This window comes from Podarcis cretensis, assembly GCF_951804945.1.
Source record: "Podarcis cretensis genome assembly, chromosome: 10".
Taxonomy (NCBI): Eukaryota; Metazoa; Chordata; class Lepidosauria; order Squamata; family Lacertidae; genus Podarcis; species Podarcis cretensis.
Window position 1 is genome coordinate 70,234,949 of NC_137179.1, and position 14,929 is coordinate 70,249,877.

General features: G+C 44.1%; 1 protein-coding gene and 1 long non-coding RNA gene across 2 annotated transcripts in view; one reads left to right on the plus strand and one right to left on the minus strand.

Moving 5' to 3' along the window:
• PRKAR2B (protein kinase cAMP-dependent type II regulatory subunit beta) overlaps positions 1 to 14,929 on the minus strand; it is a 63,481-nt gene that overhangs the window by 14,348 nt on the left and 34,204 nt on the right. Inside the window, exons 3-4 of the mRNA XM_079993696.1 lie at positions 5,390 to 5,442; positions 4,919 to 5,002 (exon numbers count right to left, since the gene is read on the minus strand). Coding sequence (XP_079849822.1) covers positions 4,919 to 5,002; positions 5,390 to 5,442 — 137 coding nt within the window. The remainder of the gene's footprint in view (positions 1 to 4,918; positions 5,003 to 5,389; positions 5,443 to 14,929) is intronic.
• LOC307225684 lies at positions 11,247 to 13,972 on the plus strand. Its single transcript, XR_013843126.1, has 2 exons — positions 11,247 to 12,855; positions 13,665 to 13,972. It is a non-coding gene; the product is annotated as an uncharacterized lncRNA (long non-coding RNA).

The window sequence follows — 14,929 nt, forward strand, 5'->3', positions numbered from 1 at the left end:
CTACTAACTGACCCAGACTCACACCCAAGACCTAAACAAACTCGTGGAACGCCTGCAAAATCCCACACCGAAGACAATTCCTAAAACCTGCTCATATCACCAGTCTCTCATTCTAGGCTTGTTTTATGAGCAGGCACCAATGTCCTGGTACTGTATGACCCAGAACTAAAAGGCATAGCAGCTGTCTCTTGCAATAAGCCATTGAAGACAAAATACGTAATAAATCTGTCTCTCTTAATAAGCACATACTGTATTTAACTATTCAGTAGAATTGTTTAGAATTTGAAATTGAGAAAGCAAAAAGAGCAAGGCTGAGTTAGCTAGCTAATCCAGCTATCTCAACATTCTGGCATACCAGGCAGGGAATTTCGTGTGTGTGTGTGTCTTGAAAATAGTACTTCTGGCTAACAGCATAACACGAAGGGATGGGGGGCCTGTTGTAATTTTCATTTGTTTATTCTTGTGTGCTTACTAGCTATTGGCTCCTTGCCAATGACCTGCTCTCAATGTTTTCATTGGGTTTTGACACTAATTGCCTCATGCTAGGGGCCATCCCAGGGACGCAGGTGGCGCTGTGGGTTAAAGCCTCAGCGCCTAGGGCTTGCCGATCGAAAGGTCGGCGGTTCGAATCCCTGCGGCGGGGTGCGCTCCCGCTGCTCGGTCCCAGCGCCTGCCAACCTAGCAGTTCGAAAGCACCTCCGGGTGCAAGTAGATAAATAGGGACCGCTCACCAGTGGGAAGGTAAACGGCGTTTCCGTGTGCGGCTCTGGCTCTGGCTCTGGCTCTGGCCAGAGCAGCGATGTCACGCTGGCCACGTGACCCGGAAGTGTCTCCGGACAGCGCTGGCCCCTGGCCTCTTAAGTGAGATGGGCGCACAACCCCAGAGTCTGTCAAGACTGGCCCGTATGGGCAGGGGTACCTTTACCTTTACCTAGGGGCCATCCCAATTGTAAACATTGTCACTTGGAATTAAATGGCCCCCAGGGGGAGACCCCAAGACCCCAAAAAAGCAGAATTGGAAGGTGAGATGTCCCTGAGTGCAGCCTTTCCTGTCATAATGCTGCAGCGATGGGAAAGGTTATGCTTGGCAGATTTCACCTTCTATGTGACTCTTAAAAATACAGGAGCTTTCTCAAGATGTGGGCCTTGCCATCTTATGCTCCCCCATTGGCTTTCTGGCCCCCCGTTTCTAAACTCCCTGGTCTTTCCACTCCCCTTCTGCCAACACCCCACAGGCCTTTTTGTTTCTAGTCCTTTAGTCACAACATTCCCCCCTCCAACTTTATTAAACCTTATTTATCAGCTTGGCGTTGTGTCTTCAAGTTCCTGCTTATTATCTCAATGCAAGGCCTGCCTTTATTCCACCATCCTAGCTCCTTAGCCAGGACCCTGTGCAGATCAGTACCCTTGATTTTCTCTCTCCCTGCCTGCTCCACACACCTTCCTAATTTAAAACAGTCTATCTTCTCTCCCCATCTTTTCTGCAGAGTTGTGTCTGACTCCTTCTATTCTTCCCTCAGGTTCCTGTATTTAGATCTACAGCCAACAATGTGCTTTGCTTCTGCCAACACTTCTCACTGCCTCTTCTCACTGAGCCTCCCTACCCCACCTCAGATCTCCTTCTCTTCCCTATGGTTTCAGTACCAGCCAAACTGACCTTTCGCTTTCTCAAACTGATGGATATGTTCTATAAACATCCTGTGTTTCATTCCCCTGCATTTAAGCCTTGTAAATGTTCTAAGGCCTTGCATCGGTTCAAGTAATAGATGCCACAGGATTCGTAATCCCTGCTGCTGCCACAAAATCCCTTCGCACATTTCAGCATAGATGATGCTTTGTTCCCATATTATGCAAATAGACTGCACACTGAAGCAAAATGGTTCTGACTAATCCGTAAGTCATCATTTGCTTGCTTTCTAAGAAAGATCTAATACAAGGGAACACTGTTTACTTGTGCACTTCAGATAAAATTCGACCTCAAAGTGGAGGAAAAGTAATTACAATTCAGGGTTCTGTAATAGAATAGAAATAGAATAGAAATACTTTATTGTCACTGTACCACTTGTTTACAGTGAGATTAAACGAGCCCCCCCCCCAATCTCTCAGTCCTTGTTACACTCTCTGTTTGCTGTCTTACAGCCATCAACCCCCGAACATCAGCTGCAATGTTGCCCTCTTCCATTCAGCAGCCTCACGGCCCACATTTTTATAAAGAATTCAGCTATACACAAGCTTATTTCAAAATGCTGTGAAATACTACATGGCATGGGGAGGGGTAATATTTAGTACACATACAACACACACTCACACAAAGTTTGCAGCCACAATGTGTGAACAATTCCTTCTTGCTTCAAAAGTATGGTTCTGTGAAACAGAATCAATGTCTCCAAATTTGTATGTGTCATAATGGTGGTTTACCTCCGAAGTTGTGTTGTCAGGACAACTTCCACAAAGCGTTACAAAAATCTACCCTGTGCCAAATTTCCACAGCAAACGTGGATCCGATGTTGAGACAGAGCCAGTGGCTATACACCAGTTCAACGCTTGCTGAGCGTATACAACTCTGGTGGTAATTTGGCATTCAGCCTGCAAAGGAAGAGGTGCAGGTGCACAGGAAAGGGATATTCGCCTTGCTATACAGTATACCCTACCCCAAAAGCAGATGATTCAGGTTTATGGAAGGATCCTGTGACCTACTGCTACTGCAATAATTTGCAACTACCATATTTTTCGCCCCATAGGACGCACCGGCCCATAGGACGCACCAAGGTTTTTGGGGGGGAAATAAAGAAAAAAAAAATTATTTCCCCCCCAGGCGCTTGTGGGGCCGGCAGCGGGGAGAAGCGCTCTTCTCCCCGCCTCCCGCCTGCAGATCAGGTCCGGGGACAGAGGGAGGACGCGCTGCGCCTCCCTGCTGTCCCCGGAGCTTGCGGGGCTGGCGGCCGGGAGAAGCACGCGCCTCCCCGCCGTCAGCCTCCAAACCACATCGGGAGACAGCAGGATGGCGGCGTTCCGCCTCCCCGCTGTCCCCCGACCTTGTGGGACTGGCGCTGCGGCTCTCCAGGCTTCAGCGAAAGCCTGCATTCGCCCCATAGGACGCACACGCATTTCCCCTTCATTTTTGGAGGGGGAAAAGTGCGTCCTATAGGGCGAAAAATACGGTATGGGAGACACATCTCCCTGGGAGAAACCAGTCCTTTACTTTCTCCTATACTACTCCTAAATCTCCCCTGCACACATGGGCATCCATGGTGCTGGGGGGGGGGGGGAGTGCAAGGGAGCAATGTGCCTCCTGGATAATCCCCAGATTTCTAACTTCCATTTTTAAAAAAGAGTAAGCTTCAGGCATTTTTAGAACCTGAGATACAAGACAAAATGCACAGGCACTGTTTTTTTCTGTGAAAAATTAGCCTGCTCCCTGCACCAGTGTTTTGCACACCCATTCCAAAAAAGGTCCTTCAGACACCCATCCCTGCACCTCAATCATCTCTGACAGCTGTCACAGTCAGCAGTTGTAACAGAGGTGCTTGCCACGAAGAGCTTGGGATCCTGGAAAAGACACAGTATTTAATAGGTGTCACAGTCAACCCAATAGTGACACAAATACTACAAAAACAGAGTGAAATTAATCCATACCGTTGTACCTTGGAAGTCGAACGGAATCCGTTCCAGAAGTCCGTTCGACTTCCAAAACGTTCAAAAACCAAATTGTGGCTTCTGATTGGCTGTAGAGAGCTACTGCAGCCAATCAGAAGCTGCGGAAGCCCTGCCAGAAGCTCGGACTGGAACAATCACTTCCAGGTTTGCAGCGTTTGAGAGCCAAAGCGTCTGAGTTCCAGGGCATTCGGGATCCAAGGTACAACTCTACTTGCTATACGCTAGTGCCTTTTGTGCACTGATTTTCCACATTACAGAACTGACTCCAATACTCCCTGCAATACATGAATATCAGACTACCAGAAACTGCTTTGTACTGAGTCAATCCATTCACCCATCTGGGTCAATAGAGTCTACAATGACTGAAAGTGGCTCTTCAGAGTTTCAGATAGCGTTCCAGCGCTACCTGGAGAAGCCAAGGACTGTACTTGGAACCTTTTTATTTTCAAAGCTACCTTTGAGCTATGCCCATTCCCAGCTCATAAGCCTGATTATTATAGCTTTGAGGACTCCACTTTTCTGCTACAATGCACAGATCTTCATCAAGCTAGAAATAGGAAAGCAGGAGACTTCGACACGCACACAGCCCTTAGCAGAAATGCAGCAGATTGTGTCTAGACGGTTAAAAATAAATGCATACAGTCATACCTTGGGTTACAGACGCTTCGGGTCACGTAATTTCGGGCTGCGCACCGCGCCAAACCCGGAAGTACCGGAATGGGTTACTTCCGGGTTTCGATGCTTGCGCATGTGCAGAAGCGCTAAATCGCGCTTTGCGATTTGCACTGCGGGTTGCGAATGTGCTTCCCGCACGGATCACGTTCGCAACCCGAGCGTCCATGGTATTCAGTTTGGAGTAAAGCAACTAGGCAAAAATGCAAAACAGATTAAGTGACATCAATGTTACTCTAAACAACTTTTATAAAATATCAAGTTCATACAAGCAAACACATTCATACTACATGGACCTTTGGAAACAAAGAATATAACAATTTGCTTGGCAGGGGGTTGGACTCGATGGCCCTTGTGGTCTCTTCCAACTCTATGATTCTATGAATTCTAACAGCTTATCTTAAAAGAATGTTGGTATTGTTTGTTACAGACAATACTATACCTTCTCTTGATACTGACACCAACTTTCACAATGATTTGTTGTTAAAGGAACAAAACCCCAGAATCATGCTTCATCTCAGAATTTCCCTGAAAGATGAATCTCTTAAGTGTTTCTGGGATCCGTAAAAGAAATAAAGTCACCACTTACTGGATCTAGGTTCTTAAATAGAAGTATGTCTTTGCAAGCTTCTTGCAGTCTGTTTCTTTGATCATCTGTTTTGGGGTGAATAATCTGGAAGAAATAATTGCAATTTCTATTTCACTTCTCTTAGTCTTAGGACAATTTAGATGAACACTCCTGGAAAGCGAGATACGTATAAATCATACTACTAAACAAATATTGTCAGGGAAATAACTGAGACTTTCAGAATTTTAAATCAATCTCAAATTAAAAAGACACAGCACAGGAATGATGAAAGGAAACTTTAGTCTTTGATTCCTATCAAAGGGAAATTACAATAAAGATGACGGTGAAAGAAAAGGGTTTTTTAATTTATATTTTAACACATTTTTCAAAAAACTTATGTGATACAACTTCTATTAAGGAGTGTGTTTGCATATTTCCTGAATTTGTCTTCCAATAATACAAACATACATTTAGTCTACAAAGTCAACATACCCTTGATTCAGTTTCATCCTCTTCTTCATCAGGATTATAAGCTTCTGCGCACACTACAAAATCAATGAAAATATGAACTGAATTTCAAACCAAATGCTCTCAGAATTCTATTTTGAGACCAACATTCAATGGTGAACATTTAGAATTGTGTTATTTTTGTTGTAGCTTGTTGTTTATCGTCTTGCATTTCTTGAAAGAAAAGCACTTGAAATGAACAAATCAAAACAAGTATATTTAAAAAGAAAGAGAGACTTTATGCAAATATATCATTCCCTTTGTATATTTCTTTCATTGGGCCAAAAGAAGTCAGCTCCTTCAATCTTTCCTATGGAATATCTTCTAGATTCTTCCAATAAATTTTGACCAGGCTCAAACAAACACAGGCCTAAAAGTGAGCACCTTGGAAGTATGCCAATCCCATTACCCAACGCTCTTGTCTCATGCAAGCTGAGATGCAGGCAAAAGGGTTCATTAACCCTCTTTTTCCCCCAGTGCAAAGAACAAGTTTCGACTGTATTTCTTGAGACACCTCACTGCCATTTCCCTATGATTTGGCTTCCGCATGGCAACAAGAGGCGAAGAGGTATAAAATAGGTGTTCCACCGAAGCTACATTTGTGTGCCTGTTACTGCTGCTGCCATCATGTGAATGAAGCAGTATGAAGATGGATGCCACACAAAAAAATGCAAAATGCAAATGCTCAGAAATACTTGGTTCTTGATTATTATAGTGTGCAAGTGCCGGAGTTCTGTCCCAGCAATGGAAGAATATCCATTGCTAAGCACCAACATTTCCAGGATTGAACCATGACACACACAACAGATGCCCCCGAGAGTCCTGGCTGGAATGGGTTGGCTCCACCTACTAATGCACAAATTCCTTCTATCAAACTAGTGCGGCCATCCTGGGCACATCCAGGAATTTGCCTATATCTGTCTGTCATATGTTAGAAAGCACACAGCACCATATTCAAAACTTGTGATTTTATTTTAATTTCCTAGGTGTAGAAGTCTGAATACCAGCCATGTCTACATAAGCATCTTCTCTCCTACTTCCTATTTCACATTCCGTAACACAATAGATTCCATCACAAAATGTCTGCATAGCATTTTGTCACTAAATACATGTTGCAAGAGGCACCATCTTAAAAAAGGCATTCCCTCCTGTGTATGGTTATCCATGGGTTATAGGAAGTCATAAAAGTTATTTTATGTTCAACAGTAGCTCCTGATATAAATTAAACAAGGGAGAGCAAATGCTCTAAAACAGTGGTTTTCAACCAGTGTGCCTTAACACCCTGGGGTGCCTTAAATGATGGTCTGTGGTGCTGCGGGCAACACTGGCCTCTGTCCCTCTTCCCCTCCCTTCATCCTCCGATGCCCTCTTGCATCTCTGCCACCCAAAGGCTTGCCCAGCTGTTTGTTGCAGCAGCCCTGGCTACAAGCTCAGCAGGTGAATGGTGCCTCTGGGGCTGGCCAGAGGGTGCTGGTTGGCCCAGCCAACCAGTCCACCAGCCCTTGCTGTTGGGAATGGACTACAAGAAAGAAGATTCCACCTAAACATTAGGAAGAACTTCCTGACATTAAGAGCTGTTCGACAGTGGAATTTGCTGCCAAGGAGTGTGGTGGAGTCTCCTTCTTTGGAGGTCTTTAAGCAGAGGCTTGACAACCATATGTCAGGGTGCTCTGATGGTGTTTCCTGCTTGGCAGGGGGTTGGACTCAATGGCCCTTGTGGTCTCTTCCAACTCTATGATTCTATGACAAGTCCCAGGCCTCTGCAGGACAGTGTATGGAGGTACCTCTCATTGGGGCTGGGTAGGGGGAGCAGCTCAGAGACCAGGGCAGCAGCAGCCGCTGCCCGGAGGACTCCCAAGGAGAGGGGAGGCTGAGGGAACATTCCACAAGGAAGGGTGTTCTAAAAAGGGTGAGGGAATGCCAGCTCTGCAGGCAAGGGGATGGCACAACTGGCCTCCTGAGTCCCACAGGGCTGCCACAGAAAGAATGCAGTTGGTCAAGGGAGCTGTGGACCCAAAAGGGTTGAAAACTTCTGACCTAAAGCATTTTTAACACTATCAGCCATAGCCCCTATGTTCTCACTTGATAGCTGCATGTTCGTAGCCTTAGCAAGCTAGCAGTCCCAAATAACTGCATTTATTTATAAGTTTCCTTTTGCAGGTCTCATATACACAACCATTCACCTCATTAATCCTTACATCAGTCCTGCAAGTGAGGTTTCTTTTTCCAAACTTTAAAGCGGAAGCACTGACGTATCCAAGACAAAAGTGCACAGCAGAGCTGAGATGTGAATTCTAGTCTCCCTAGGGAGGTCCCACCAAAGGATAAGACTAAAAAGAACTTAACCTTGCATATACTAAGTTATATGCATGCATGCAAATTCAAAAACTAGAATTTAAACAGAAATGCAATACCTCTCATCACATGAGGGAAGACTCTGATCAAGTGACCTGCTCATTCCTCTGCCTAGGGGTTAACTGCTGGTAGGCAAGGCCCTGCTGTTCTCCTTTATCTTTCAACAGGACTTGGACCAGATAGCCCTTCAAACAGAGGATCTTCCTCTGAAAGCAGGATACTGTACATTGCTACCCCGGGCTCCCAGGTTTGAATTTGTCACTCTGTTTAGTAGGCCACAACGGCAACCCAATAAAACATGAGCCTGAGGATTGATTGATTGATTGATTGATTGATTCATTTATTCACTCAGAAGAATATCTCTCCAGAACTCTTGGGGGGGTCTTCTGTGTTTGGGCTGAAATGGAGTTGCCAGTTGGCCAACTTATGATGGCTGCAGCCTTGGCTCTTAGTCATTTGGGGCTCCAACTACTGTTTTCTCCCATGGCTTACTTTAAGTATTCAAGAGTATAGGCATGCATTCCATTTTGGAAACATCATGCTTGTAGTGGCTGCAAAAATCATAATGAGGTAAGGATGGGTTTGCTTGTTTATTAAAAAAAATATAGGGTACCTGTCAGGGAACTGCCATCAGAGCCAGAGGCGGAGGGAAGGCTCCAGAGGGATGCCGGAGAGGGTCCCAGTAGGGAGAGAGGCAGCCCATCTGGTGGGGAACAAAATCAGCGTAGCACCAGTGGAGAAGGGGGGCAGATGGGGGAATCGGAGAGAAGGCTCCAGGACTCCTCGCAGGAGACCAGCGGGGAGAGCACGGGTCCTCCGCTGCCCACACCCTCCCTGCGCAGAAGACTTCCGCACAGGGAGAGTAGGAGGAGACTGGGCGTCAAAGAACTTCTTTGCTGGAAGAAGTTCAAGAAACGCCCACTGACGGATTCTGCCAGCGACTGAGACAGCCACGGATGGGTGGCTGTCCGGACAGAAAGGGTTCACCCAGGTAACCCAGTCAGGTGTGGCGCCAACTTACGCACGAGCAACCCCCCTAGAACCATTACAGTACCCTTTAATAAAACTGTCAAAAGTGGCATGCAGGTAAATAATAGAAACAGTCACAGTATACATGGAACAACTGCACAGAAAAAAATATTCAGCAAAAGGATAAAAGCTAATCAGCCTAGTTACATTTCACAATGGAGGGCCTGGGAATATGGAAACAATCTTTGCCTAACTCCAAAAAAAGACAACACAGTTGGGCGCCAGACAAACCACTCCATAAACAGCTTGCCTGAAAAGGCCTTCTCTGTCTGGTCATCAGCCACCTAGCTTCAAATAATGTAAACATTTGGGGAAAGTTATAAAAATCCAAAGCTTAAGCAGCTGTACCATTGCACGTGCATCTACATACAGTATCTATTTTGGGGAGAATGGGGCTTTTAGCAGTCATGATTTTGTGCAAGGTGAAATTCAAAAAGAACTGCATCAATCACTGTAGTACAATAGGTCCTGTACCGCAAGAACAAATGGAAATAAGATTACTTTAGAAGCTAATCAAGATGGAAATAGGTGGCTCTAAGGTTACAGAGAAGGTAATGTTATTCATACTGTAAATCATCTTCTTGGTGGAAAGGAAAAATTAAGAGTAATTTCAATGCCCAATAAATAATGCATGAGATCACTTACATAATCAGAAGATGGGGAAATGAACTGAATCAATAAGAATGTCATAATTTCTACAGTATTAAATAAGGATGAGGGGAAATCATAAGTTCCTCATAACAGATCATCCTGGTGATTTTAATAGGTTTAATAGGTTTCCCACTAAATGCAGAATACAATTCTGCAGATTTCCATGTAAGTGGTCAGTCCTTGGTTTCATTTTGATAGAGCAGATTTTTAAACATGCATAGAGCTGAATCCAGCCTGAGGCTGCAATGTTATGAACATCTGAAAGCAGGGGCGCCTGGCAAGGAGGGGGGTGCAACCATGCATGTGGCCTCCTGGCAACAGTGTTGCTGCACAAACTGGGAGGTGAGAAGGTGTGGCAGTGGGGAGATCAGCATGATGCATGCGCAACACAGAATCATGCCAACGTTCACCAGCAAGCACAGCAACACCACTCAAGGATGTGTGGCTGGCAACATCAACTCTACCCTGTGGGAATCCCTTGCAGATGACCACGGTGCCTGGAGAGCATCAGCTCATGCACCCATAACAGTGACCAGGGGAGGAATGATTGCAGAGAAGAAACACCATAGTGCATCTGCAGCGGCGCAACTGGATGCCTTCATCTGCCCCAGCTGCAACGAAACAGGTCTCTCCAGTATTGGTCTCTAGAGCCACAGCGAGTGCTGCAACCTTCCAACAGTTTGACCTCACCCCCAAAGGCACACTCCTCTGAGACAGACAGGTGCCAACATCATTTGAAACAAGTTCTTTACCACGGAACCCAACCAAACACCATTTGTCTAACCTACAAAGCACTACACAGATGAATGTCTGAGCATTTTATATGAAGCTTGGCCTACCAACAGAGAAAGAAAGATGTTTTCTCATTTGTGGGGCGCCTACCCTGAGGAATCCACAGTTCTGCCCAGTGTTAGAAACTGGGAGAGAAAAGCTAGGAGCCAAATGGCTTCTGGGACTTGGGTTGTGGGCACCAAAACAGAATGTCTAGTCCCCACTGGGGGGGGGGGGGGGTTGGGGGAGTCGGCAACACTTTTTATTTATTATTTTGATAAGAAAAATAAGCAGTTCACATAAGTGACTACATTTTTAGCAATTTCGTGTTTACAATAAAAATACTGGTACCGTGCTTCAGTTTTCAAAACACTCAACTCCTTATTGTTAAACTCCTTAACGTATTGTCTATCCTTATCATAGACTTTAAGGCGTCAAGTAGCTCTTGAGTGTCGGCCAGGCGCAAAAAAAAAAGTGCACTCAGACTTTATGAAGTGCTCGCAAATGGAGAATTTTTAGACGCAAAATGTGCCTGGTGCCCTGCTAATTTCCCACCTATTCTGTGAGGTAACAAAATGGTCCCATCTAGTATGTAAGGGGCTGCAACTGAAGGAGGAAATAAATAATAATAATAATAATAATAATAATAATAATAATAATAATTTATACCCCGCTCATCTGGCTGGATTTCCCCAGCCACTCTGGGTGGCTTCCAATGAAGATTAAAAATACATTAAAACACTAGTCATTAAAAACTTCCCTAAACAGGGCTGCCTTCTATACCATGACTATATCTGATCAAAGAACCTATGTTTACTTTTTATTTAATGAGAAAGACCTAGTTTGGGACTATCAGCAACCCGCTGTGTAGGTGGGGGTAACATTCCTTTCTGCACCCTTTCCCCTTTATTTTCTCACTGCCCCTTGCAGCGTCCCAAGCCTTGCCTGTAACTCACACTGTCCTAGTTCCAGATGTTATAAACAAGGGTCTAAAAGCTTAAAATAACCATGTTTGAAAGTTGCCAGATTACTATACAATTCCATGTGTTTCGTGTCTCTACTAGTGATCTTGTCAGCTGTCAGGTGTGAAGGAAAAAATCCGTTTGCTGAGCAGGTTGAGTCGCCAAGCGTTTTTTTCCCCTGCCAGCAAACAATTAACTTGCAATGGCTCCTTATGGGCCACAGTTCCAAGGGAGGCAGTTGGCAGTTGGGGGGGGGGGTCCACCATCGTGTATTGTTTGTTTCTTAACTGAACTTGTTCTTTAAAACTTGTGTGGCAATTTTTGTTGTTGTCAGTTAAACTGGCATATCTAGAGCTTGTGGCAGCAGTGAGAGGAACTAAGCACGACCAGGGGCTTGACTTTAGCGGCCAAAATTTAAGTTACGAAAAAGTCTTGTGAATTCACATAATTTTAGCAGGTACTGGTGCTGCTGCATATTAATTGGTGGCCGTGGTGGGATTCCAGAGCATAAGGTGGTTTGAACATGTGCCATAACGGCTTCATACAAGCCTCACAGTTTGTTGGAAAGTGATATAGAGTAGATATGAACACATGGGCTTGTTATTCTATTCTTCTTTCTCATTTGCAAGGTTAGCCACATCACTAGTTAGCGTCCTATTTGCTTCTTCGAGTGATCCTGTTGTGGCATCTTTTTCAGCAAGTTCCTGCTTATGCCTTGCCATCATTTCTTTTATTTCTAACTCCTTCATGATCTTTTCCCTTTCCAAATCAGAGTACTGTTCTTCAGCAATGGGGCGAGCCAACTGTTCTGAATCGGCTTTCGTTAACGTGATCTCAAGTTGTGCTGCCAAAGAATCTCTTTTGTCCTGCAACTCTGGCATTTTTTATTTTATTTTTTGCACTTCTTTACTGAGTTTTGCCTTTTCTTCGCACTCTTCTTTTAGTTCTCGAACTTGCGTTTTATACAGTGTGGGAAAATATTGTTCTGCTTCAAGTTGGTCCTTGAACTGTCCATCGGCATCTTGACGTTCCTTTCGAAGTTCATTATTCTGCTTTTCTAAACTGAGTTTGATTTCCAAAAGCTTACTTCGTCACCTTCATCGCTAAAATTTTGTGAATTAGCAAGGTAAATTAAGACTTTTTAATAACTTAAATTTTGGCTGGAAAAGTCAAGCCCCTGGTCGTGCTTAGTTCCACTCACTGCTGCCACTAACTCTAGACATGCCAGTTTAACTAATAACAAAAATTACCACATAAGTTTTAAAGAACAAGTTCAGTTAAGAACCACACAATACACGATGGTGACCCCCCCCCCAACTGCCTCCCTTGGAACTGTGACCCATCAGGAGCCGTTGAGAGTTAACTGTTTGCTGGCAGGGGAAAAAACAATTGCCGACTCAACCTGCTCAGCAAACAAACTTTTCCTTCACATCAGGTCTCAAGAAACACAGTATTTCTCCCCCCCCACCCATGCATTTTTCTAGCCTCTTTTCTACTGTGACAGTAAAGAGCTGGGGGGGAAAGGATTCAGTTTTGCGTGCAAGACAAGAGAGGATTCAGTCTGACCCAAACACCTGCAGTAAATATGAAATATACCATTTCAGCGGAGACAGCGGATTTCTGGGAAGCAAAGACTCTACCGAAACAATAAAAGAAGCCACATCTTCCAGGACATTCTAACAGGTGAGCAACACATTTCTCCATTATGTATTTGCAATGCCAGCTGCAAATATTTGGCAGAGACTCTGCAGTTTAAAAACTAGCTGTCCACCTTACTTTTAAGCCCAGTGCAGGCATAACAACGCTGATTTGTTAACTGATCCAGAGCAGGCAGCGGTCTTGCACGCAGCTTCCTCTGCAAAAGCCCCTTTCATTTAAAAGAATGAGAATTATACAAAAGCACAGCTGATATGCTTTCTGACGCTCCCATTCATTTCCACTGGAGATGTTCCCAATCCAATATGCCCACTGGTTATAAATATCTGGTACAATAATTAGGCTTACTTGGATGGAAGCAATTTGAGAGCTGCTACTCCGCCAAGCCCTCATTATCAGGGGCAGATCCCTGTCTTCTCAGAAGATGGTGAACGATTTCTCTCATACTGCTTGCTTCAAGTGTTTTTTCACACATGCCTATAGCATCTTTAAGCTCATAGAGAAAGAGTTGTATTTCTGTACGAAACAATTTTTACATCATTAAAGAGACCTGCTTACATCACCTCAAAGGGTTCTCCCCAATGCTGAACATTAATTGTTCCACACGAATGCCTTCGGCATATTTTTTGAAAACACCCGAGATGTTAGCAATACTTCAGTTTTAATTGTTCATTACTGTACCATTTTGTTCTCAAATCTCCCTACACCTAGCAATATCAATAATAATCTAGGCACAGTTTATACTAAATGGGGACTATGGAAGGAATGCAACGTAAAATTATGTCGATTGTTCCATCACAGCAAGTATTTCCATATCTCCACTCTCTTCCCTCCAGATCATCCAATCTGTGGATTCCTCCAAAGCTCATTTTGGGCAACAGAGGGGAAGGGGAAAGGAGAAGCCCCTTCGAACAAGCGGAAGTCCTTGTGCGGGCTTCCACTGACAAGACTCATCCATCTAATCCTGCCCTGTTCTGGTCTTGGGAGGTGCTCCACAGCAAGATGAGGCCCAAGACCCTCACTGATCACGGTCATCAACAAGAACCTGTGTTTGGGAACAGGACACAAGTTGCTTAAGATCCTCCAAAATCACGAACTGAGGAAGTCAGAATGCAGATGACCACAGCGCCATCAAGGAGCACAGCGTGCATTGACATTTCAAGTAGGGGCATTTTCTAAAATCAGCACATTGGTGCTGAGCAACTTAGCAGCTTTGTGAAATGGCTGGACTTTATGTTCAGGGCACTCGTGTTCATCATTAATATATTCTGCAATGACCATACAGTTGCCTTATGCCAAGTCAGATCGCTGGTCCACCCACTGCATAACTGTCTCCTTCAGCATTTAAGAACATGGTGCCTTCCAGATGTTTTGGACTGTGACTCACATTAAAGATAAAGGTAAAGGACCCCTGGATGGTTAAGTCCAGTCAAAGGTTTTCTATTGGGAATAGTACCAGGAAGCCTAAAGGAAGAAGACAAGACATTATATTTATATGCAACAGTAGCCGCAAGGTTATTGATTGCGAAAAATTGGAAAAGTGGTATTATACCGACAAAAATAGAGTGGCTTGCCAAATTCTTGGAGTACTATAATATATCCAAAACAATGGAAGAATTTGGAAGGATCTCAGAAGATAGACAGAGACTGGAAGGTGTTTAAACGATACTTGCAAAACCATATCAAAAAACCAGAACTCCTATTAGAATAAACAAGTTCCGTTTCAAATACTGAAATACTAAATAAGATGGATAGCAATGTGTAATAGAAAAAGAAGTATTAAATTAGGTTAAAGGTATGTTAAAGAAAGTAATAGAAATGGAAAGAATTTGCAATTGAGTAGATTGGAAGTCTCACACAAAGGTGGGGTGAGGGGTGGTGGATGGTGATGGGAAAAGGAATTGAGTGTAGTTATGTTTGAACATTTTTAAGGATTGTATGAAATGTATGTTTGTATGCTTGTATATTTGCAATATATGTGTATTAATGCTGAATTATTTTATCAATAAAAACTTTTTTAAAAAAAGTCCAGTCAAAGGTGACTATTGGGTTGCGGTGCTCATCTCACTTTCAGGCCAAGGGAGCCCGGAGTTCGTCCACA